This window comes from Aotus nancymaae, unplaced genomic scaffold (assembly GCF_030222135.1).
Source record: "Aotus nancymaae isolate 86718 unplaced genomic scaffold, 86718_ANA_hifiasm-v0.15.2.pri h1tg000008l, whole genome shotgun sequence".
NCBI lineage: Eukaryota > Metazoa > Chordata > Mammalia > Primates > Aotidae > Aotus > Aotus nancymaae.
The window spans coordinates 2,631,615-2,639,821 of NW_026988419.1; the positions used below are offsets into that span (position 1 = coordinate 2,631,615).

General features: G+C 56.0%; 1 protein-coding gene across 1 annotated transcript; it reads left to right on the forward strand.

Annotated features, from left to right (window-relative positions):
- Positions 1 to 818: 818 nt before the first annotated feature.
- NPPC (natriuretic peptide C) lies at positions 819 to 5,323 on the forward strand. The gene is made up of 3 exons (XM_012434042.3): positions 819 to 1,055; positions 1,503 to 1,813; positions 4,833 to 5,323. Exons 1-2 carry the CDS (start codon positions 966 to 968, stop codon positions 1,791 to 1,793), a joined length of 381 nt encoding a protein of 126 aa, XP_012289465.1. The 5' UTR covers positions 819 to 965; the 3' UTR covers positions 1,794 to 1,813; positions 4,833 to 5,323.
- The last annotated feature ends 2,884 nt before the right edge of the window (positions 5,324 to 8,207 follow it).

Consider the following 8,207-nt stretch of genomic DNA (forward strand, 5'->3'; position numbering starts at 1 on the left):
AGCAGAGTCAGACCCAGGGACGTTCTTGTGTAGGCGACACGGGCTGAGGGTGAACCTAGAGACTTAACTGGCGAGTATGGGATGCCGCCAAGCACACGCATGAGCATCAACGTCTTGGGCCGCCCGCGCTTGCAGTCCCCTCGTTCCCGCCTCGCGCTCAAACACTCAGGCTGGCTGCAAGCTTGTACACTCTCCGATGTGGAAGGCTTGCGCTCCCCAGTGCGGCCCAGGCGAACCCCGCTCTCCCTGCGCCTCCCACCCCAGTCCTCCAACCCCATCCTCTACCTCCCTAACCTAACGATGCCGCTGTGGTCTGCCCTCCCGCCCTGGAGAGCAGGTGACAGGCAGAACTGCTATGCCATCCCGCGCCTGTCAGGCGACCAGCAGGGCTGCGTGGATTTCGGGCAGCGCCAACTTTCTGCCTGTATGACTTCTGGCAAGTGACTTCATTCCTCTGAGCCTATCTTTGCACCTGCAAAGAGGGCTACCGATCCCTTCCAGGTAGGGCGAGTGTGGTGAAGACCCAGCGGGTTCACAGGGCATCAGGCGCACCGATGCCCGGCAGGCCAGGGAGCGCGTTCGCTGCAAATGGAGTTCCCCCGTGCGCGCCGCTTTGCAGCTCCAAGGGCAGCACCGAGCGAGCCCGCTGAGCCGCGGGATCCCTCCGGGGTGGGTTGAGGGAGGGGAGCCCCCGCGGCCCCCTCCTGGCCCTCGGCGCTGCCGCGTGCGTGGTGCCATTGGCCCGGGCTGCCCGGTGGGCGGGAGGATGACATCAGCGGCAGGTTGGATTATAAAGGCGAGAGCGGAGTCACGGGCCCAGAGCGCACCCAGCCGGCGCGGCGCAGCACTGGGACCCTACTCGCCCTGCAGCCCCGCCAGCCTGCTCCGTACCCGCCTGCCGGTCTGCCCGCCGACCCGCGCGCTCTCGCTGCCGCCTGTCTGCGCCCCTCGACCCCAGCGGCACCATGCACCTCTCCCAGCTGCTGGCCTGCGCCCTGCTGCTCACGCTGCTCTCACTCCGGCCCTCTGAAGCCAAGCCCGGGGCGCAGTCGAAGGTGGGTGCTGTCGTGGGAACGCCGAGCCTGGGAGAGGCTTGGGAGGCTGGGGTCTTGGAGAATGTGGCGCGCAGGACCCAGCAGAAAGGAAAGGAAAGCGGCCCTCTCCTCCGAGATGCGCGCGGGCGAGAGCTGGGGAGCCCTCGAAGCGCCTACTCGGGGGTCCATATACCCAGCCTCGGGAGAACGTCGGCCCACGCGCAGCCCCCTGTCGCAGGGTGGCCTGCCCGTCGAGCAGCGAAGGAGGGGAGGGCAGGGGGCTTCCGGAGTGAGCGGCGGCGGCGGCCGCGTGGCAGGTGGATGCGGGGCCAAGCTGGCCGGAATCCGTGGGGGCGGCTCCGGGCTCGGGAGGGACACCCCGCGCCGGCGGGCGCGTTGGGCTGGAGAGTCAGAGTCCCCCGTGCGCAGCCGCGCGCCCCTTCACCTACTCGCTCTTTCCTCGGACAGGTCCCGCGAACCCCGCCGGGAGAGGAGCTGGCGGAGCCCCAGGCTGCGGGCGGCTGTCAGAAGAAGGGCGACAAGGCTCCAGGGGGCGGGGGCGCCAACCTCAAGGGCGATCGGTCGCGACTGCTCCGGGACCTGCGCGCGGACACCAAGTCGCGGGCAGCGTGGGGCCGCCATGTGCAGGAGCACCCCAACGCGCGCAAACACAAAGCATCCAACAAGAAGAACTTGTCCAAGGGCTGCTTCGGCCTCAAGCTGGACCGAATCGGCTCCATGAGCGGCCTGGGATGTTAGTGCGGCGCCCCCTGGCGGCGGTGAGTACTGCCGACCCCGCGCCCACCCCCAGCCCGGCCCGGCCGCCCGCCGCCCAGTCGGCCTTCGGAGAGGAGAGCGCGAGCCCGCTTTGCTCAAGTTGTGCTAGCCGTTTGCCGGCCGCCCCCTTATTATCCCACTTTACAGACAAAGAAAGCGAAGGATAAAGTGATCGGGGAACTTTGGCAAGATCAGAAATGGATCAGCCTGGTTGAACCCACCTGGCTTCTTTTGGAGAAGCAGAAACAAGCTTGGTGGGGTCTTACCCGCCCCTGAACCGTAGCTGAACTAGCAGCATTGGCCCCGATTTGCCAGCTGGTTGGGGGATTGAGGGGAGATCATGGGTTTGTGGGAGCAAAGGAAAGGTACACCCACAAGTTCAGGGGACATTCATCGTCTGCCGGCCACCATGCCCCCTGTAGGGAGAATAGCCCTCTGTTGGCACTGTCAGGGCGCTCTTCTGCCTGGGGCACTCCGATTCCTGTCCCTTCTCTAAACCGAGGCAGTGGGCAAACTGGTCTGTCCAGGGTCCTGAGGCAGCTGCAGCCTGGTGGTTTCAGGGGCGAACCTCAGTGCTTGTGGCACTATTTCAGGGAATAGGAAAGACACTAACTATTTTTTGCCTCAACCTCAAACTCGACATGTCCCAGAGTCCCTCACCAACCCTGTCCCCCACCCAACCGGTGCCCCGGGCTCTGTTTCTGGTGTGGGGTCTCATGTGGCTCTAGGGCTGGAAACCTCTGCCCTACCATCACACCCTGCCAGAAGCCGCAAGGTGGTAATTTCCAGCTGCAGAGGGCCCATCTCTCCTCCTTCCCTCCACTCTATTCCTGCCGCCTGCCAGTGCCCACTGAGTAACAACACCCAGCCTCTGACATCGACAATCATGTGCGTCAGGATCAGGCTCCCATGGCTCTCTGGCTTTCTTGCCTCCAGCTCAGTAGCTGCCACTGCCTGTCCCACACCTTGACTGTCCCACCCCAGGCCATGGGCAGGCTGCTGTCTCCGCCCCAAAAACCCTCGTCAGCATCCGATCTTCACCCAGAAGGAAACGAGAGCGCCTCTCCAGCACACTGTAAAAAAATAGTTTTTACAGTACAGAACACTGTTTCGCACAGTGTGTGAACCCATTCACCTCCCCACATTGAACAGCTTAAGGCACTCCAGGACCCACTGCACCCCCAACAGACTCTTAGAAATATTTGTCAATGACCAGAGAAACCGTCACTCCCACCTACCCTAGGTTTTAACCAGCGCACTTCCTCTCTGCAGCCAGACCTCACTTGGCTGTGGGCTTCTACCCAGTTCTGCAGAGGCTTCAGTTGTCTGTGATCTTGACTGTCCCTTGCACAGGGAGAGAAATGATTCTGACACTTGGGAACCAGACTTCAGTAGCTACCCTTGGAATGCCTTTGCTCTCTTCTCTCCTGTCAACAACAAAGAGACAGTCTGAGGCCTCAAATTTTCAATTTGACTTAAGTGTCAAGTTCAAACTTTAGAATCTGAACAAATGTTAGTGAACCTTTCACGGGTTTATGGCTGGAATGCACATCCCCATGGGGCCTTGTTCTTAGGCCTGGCTGTCTGCAGTCACCAAGTGATGGCCAAAAGGGTGGAGAAAGATGCTGTGTAGGAAGAATCCACATTGCTAAGAATTCTCGACCCCTTTGATGGGGGGTGGGTTTCATTAATCTCCTACAAGCTCTCTTAGCCTAGATGAACACTTACCCTCAACCCCTAAACACCAGCTTACCCCCAACACCAGCTGTTTTATTATTATTTGGGAAGGGGGGTGTGGTTTTATTATTATTTTTTTTAATGAAAAATAAAAACCTCAACCTCACTGCCCCCCATTCCCAGTGAGAGAGCAGAAATCCTTCCTGCAGGCTCCTGGCAGTGATGCCCAGGATATATCACTGGGCTTAAAGGAAAAGACAGCTTCGATTTTTCACATTAATGAAAACTCTGTGAGGTTGTGGCCATTTCTCCACGCAGGGGTTGGCTTGGGCTCTGAGCACCACCATAATGATGGTCGCTGATGGTTCTAGGTGTTGATTGTATAATGCTAATGACAGAGACGGGGGTGTCTGTAACCTGAATGAACACTTTGGCCCTGGGGCCCAGAGACATCACAGACAGCTGTCATCTGAGTAAACACCTGGCAGAGCCAGAGAAGGGAGTGGGGGAGAGTTCATCAAGCCGTTCTGGCCCAGGTCCATTCAGGACGTGCTGTCCTTTGGGAGGTCACTGATCATCCTAGAAGGCCACCTTTCTTGAGCCCCGGGGCACCCACATACCCATTAGCAGGGACTTTACCCTGACAATGCTCAACCTAGAGCCCATGACTGTGCATCCCCTAGGGCTGGTGTGAGACACCATTTCCTCTGCCTCTCAAGGGGACCTGAACCCCTTCCTCTGCGCAACCAGCTGGGGAAGGAGGTGCTGTTTGCCGGGTGGCGCCTGCAACCCAGACTCTGCTGAGGCTCCCTGTTGAATCCAAAAGCCAGCCCTAGGAGGTGGCTATTATTCTGTTTTATGGGTGAACACTCCAAGCTATTCAGGGTCATCCAGGGAGTCAATGTCAGGGTAGAGATGTGAGCCCAGGCTTCCTGACTCCTGAGATGTCCCCCTTCTCCTTCCATCCACAGTCACCCAGACACGCGAAGCCCAGGCAAGCACTGACTGAGGGTTTGTGTCATAGCAAAAAAGGGATGGGAGATTTTCCATTCTCTCTGAGCCTCCCTGAGGGCCAAGGGCAAGGCCTGTGGTTAGACTGAGGGGGAAGGAGGGCTGCGGACACTCTGTTTCCTCCTGTGCTGGGACGGCAAAGCTGAAGGGGGCTGGGGAGTGCGCAGAGGGAGCCCCCCCTCCGCAGGAAGGCCTGGTCAGGACAGGGGCAGGGCGGGGGCATCCCTCAAGCTGCTGTGGGAAGGGGAGGGAGGGGTCTAGAACCACCCTGCCCGCTGGGATTTCTCAGCTAAGAGGCCAGAACTGAGCACGCATGTCCACTCTGTGTTTCAGGATTGGAAACTGGCTCCATCGTGCTGAGGTCATCTTTGGTCATCAGCCTCCAGCATCTGGAAACACCTCCGACGCAATGCGGCTTTTACATTTCTTTCTTTCTTTCCTTTTTTCCTGGTACTGGGAATACACAACACCAGCTGTTTTATTATTATTTGGGGAGGGGGTTGTGATTTTATTCTTTTTTTTAAAATGAAAAATAAAAAGTTATATATTATATATATATTATATACATGAAACACACACACCTACACCGACTTGATGACAAGGGACAGTTTTTAAGAGACTGACAGAACCAGCTGTAAAACGTTGCTGTTTGTAAATTCATGTCATGCATAAATGTATTTATGTTGTAAAGCTATTTATATTGTTTATAAAGAGATATTTATAAAAATTTTATTTATGTAACTAAATGAAAGAAGTCAATCATTGTAATGTTTTTGTCCTAACTAGTTGAAAAAATGTAAAAAAAAAAAATGTCATTCCATGAATATCCTGAAAACTGTCTTCATTTACTTGTCTTTATTTTTTAGGACTTAGGCCGAGGCAGAGGGAGAATGTGAAGAAAAGACATTTGCCTCCAGATAGATCTGACAGCCAGATTCCCAGTTCTGGATTTATCTGTGTCAGGATCCCCTGGAAGGCTTGCTAAACATACAGATTCCTGCCCCCGCCACACTCTGATCTACCTAATCTTATAGGACTGGCTGTACGAGTTTTGTCCCAAGTGATTGTGACCAGCTCAGCCAGGTCAGGAAGCTCTGCTCAAACACCTGACTACTACAAAGTCAGATGTTATGAATTAAATTAATAACGGCCAGGCGCAGTGGCTCACACCTGTAATCCCAGCACTTCGGGAGGCCAAGGTGGGTGGGTCACCTGAGGACAAGAGATCGAGACCAGCCTGGCCAATACAGTCAAACCCTGTCTCTACTAAAAATACAAAAATTAGCTGGGTGAGGTGGCGGGCACCTGTAATCCCAGCTACTCGGGAGGCTGAGGCAGAATTGCTTGAACCCAGGAGAGGGAGGTTGCAGTGAGCTGAGATCACAGACTGCACCCTAACCTGGGCAACAGAGCAAGACTCCGTCTCAAAAAATAAAATTAACATTGAATTCAGCTGACTTAGGGGCCTGTAAATTCTGCTCCATCTTCTGCTATTAGTGGAGGAAGTAGCTGCTAACTCCCTCTCTGTTTTGGGGAGATTTAGAAGGCTTCTGCATATCTTGCAGAATCGGTCGGGTCACCTTACGAATCCCAGCAACTCTGTTTTCTAGACTAGCTCACAGAGCCTAGGGTGGGTAGTTTCTGCCTCGTAATGACTGCCGTGGTCAGCTGGGAGCCGAGACCTCGGAGAGAAGGAGAAGGCATTATCAAGTTTCATATCTGTAGTGTGCTGTGCTTTGTGGGAGGGCTGTGGGTTTTCTTTTCACTTGAAGCCACTAACAGTTACATTTCCTATGCCCCATGGAGCTATGAGTGTGGAATAATGAATATAATTTAGAATTTATGAATATAATTTAGATGAGAATCTCTTTTCCTAAAACCAGCAGGAAACTTTGAAATAATTCCGAGGTGTTCTCACTACATGCTCGGTTGGATGACAGCCCTGTGCAGCCTTCCCTGTCGTCTGTCCCGTTAGGGGACGGTGGGGACATGCCCTCTTGGGCCGATAACCCCGGTGGATTGGGGGCGCCCTGCTCAGGGGATTTGGGAGCAGTGTGGCCCTGTGCTCATGGGTCTGCAGGCCTGAAGGAAGAGTTCCGGAGAAAAAATTCCCTGGGGAGGTAGCCAGTGGCACCTGGTCTTTCTGCAGGTGTTTGAGTCCCGGGACCTTTGCTCCAGGTAGCCCTCCAGCAGCAGCCTCTCAGGTGACTGGGCAGCGAACACAGTGGCATTGCCCAGGCGAGAAATCCTCTTTTAGACATGTTCCTGGCTAGGCACGATGGCCACACCTGTAATCCCAACAGTTTTGGAAGCCAAGGCAGACAGATCACTTGAGCCCAGGAGTTCAAGACCAGCTCGGGCAACTTAGCGAGATCCCCATCTTTACAAAAAATAAAAAAATAGCTGGGTATGATGGTGCCCACCTGTAGTCTCAGCTACTCAGGGGGAGGCTGAGGTAGGAGGACTGCTTGTCCAGAGATCAAGGCTGCAGTGAGCTGTGATCACCCCACTACACTCCAACCTAGGCAACAGAGTGAGACTGTCTGACACACACACACACACACACACACACACACACACACACACACACACAGAAAGAAAATACATGTTCCAGCTTCTCCAACTTCCCTCACAAGTTCATTGCCTCTCAACTGCCACAGGTGCCCCAGCAGACACTTCCAGTTCCCCTTCTTTGGGGGCCCCTGTGGAAGCCACCCAGGGCACGGCTACATTCCTCTGCCTCACTCCCACCTCCGAGGCTGGAAGATCAGGGGCCCGCATCATGGACACTGACAGATCCAGCACCCGAGCCTCACCAGTGAGTGTCCCAGCTCCCTGTGCTGTCTGCAGACCCCTTACAGGGAGGGAGCAGTGGGTGGCAGTGGGTGACACTGCCGGCTTTGCTGGTGCATCTTCCCAAGGCCCAGAGGCAGAAGATTTGGCGAATCCTGGGATCTAGGGAACCATCACGAGAAGCTAAAGGGTTTTCCCTGCGGACAGTGCCCGGGCTGCCAGTATTCTGGGCTGATGCAGCCGCTCGGGCCCAAGCCACACACACTGTCCTCCTAAGTGCTCTTGTCCTGCGTATTTGCCTGCAAACGACACGCACGGCCCTCTGCTGCCAACTTTGGCCCTTGCCAGGCCGAGGCCAGCCCTTCCGCTGTTGCTTTACGATGCAGCCATACAGCCAGTCCTCCCCTTTTACACCCAGACCCGAGGTCCTGCAACTGCTTCCTCAGCAGCGACTGAAATACGTTGTTGCAGCCAGGGGTTTCTGCGGGAAAGCCCAGAGGGTTGACGAATGTTTGATACGTAACCCGAAGTGTTTTGACACTCCCGGAGATGGCCCAGGTGCTGAGACCTTGGGCCTCTGTCCTGGCCTCCTTCCTCTCAGGGAGCCTCTCATCCCCAAGCTGCCTGGAGCACCTGTGGCTTCACGCCCACCTGAGGTGACGACAGGCAGGGCCAGCTTGGAGAAACAGCGCCCAGACGGGGCTCGCTGGAGTCCCGGTCCTCTCAAATCGGGCACCTCTGCAGGGCGGGAAGACACCGTGATCGCCTCTCGGCCTTCCTGCTACCATCAATTGTAGAAGAGTCCCTGGGAAACGCCGCCGTGCTGGGCAGGCCAGAGTGTAGCAGAGGCAGAGAGTCTCAGCCCGAGGGCCTCGTTTCCTTTCCAGCAGCACAGCCATTGGGGAAGTCAGGGGC

Excerpts from the sequence above, each read along its gene's own strand:
- NPPC (XM_012434042.3), top strand. The coding sequence starts at position 966 with ATGCACCTCTCCCAGCTGCTGGCCTGCGCCCTGCTGCTCACGCTGCTC. Across the intron at positions 1,056-1,502 it reads AGCCCGGGGCGCAGTCGAAG|GTCCCGCGAACCCCGCCGGG; the intron begins GTGGGTGCTGTC and ends TTCCTCGGACAG.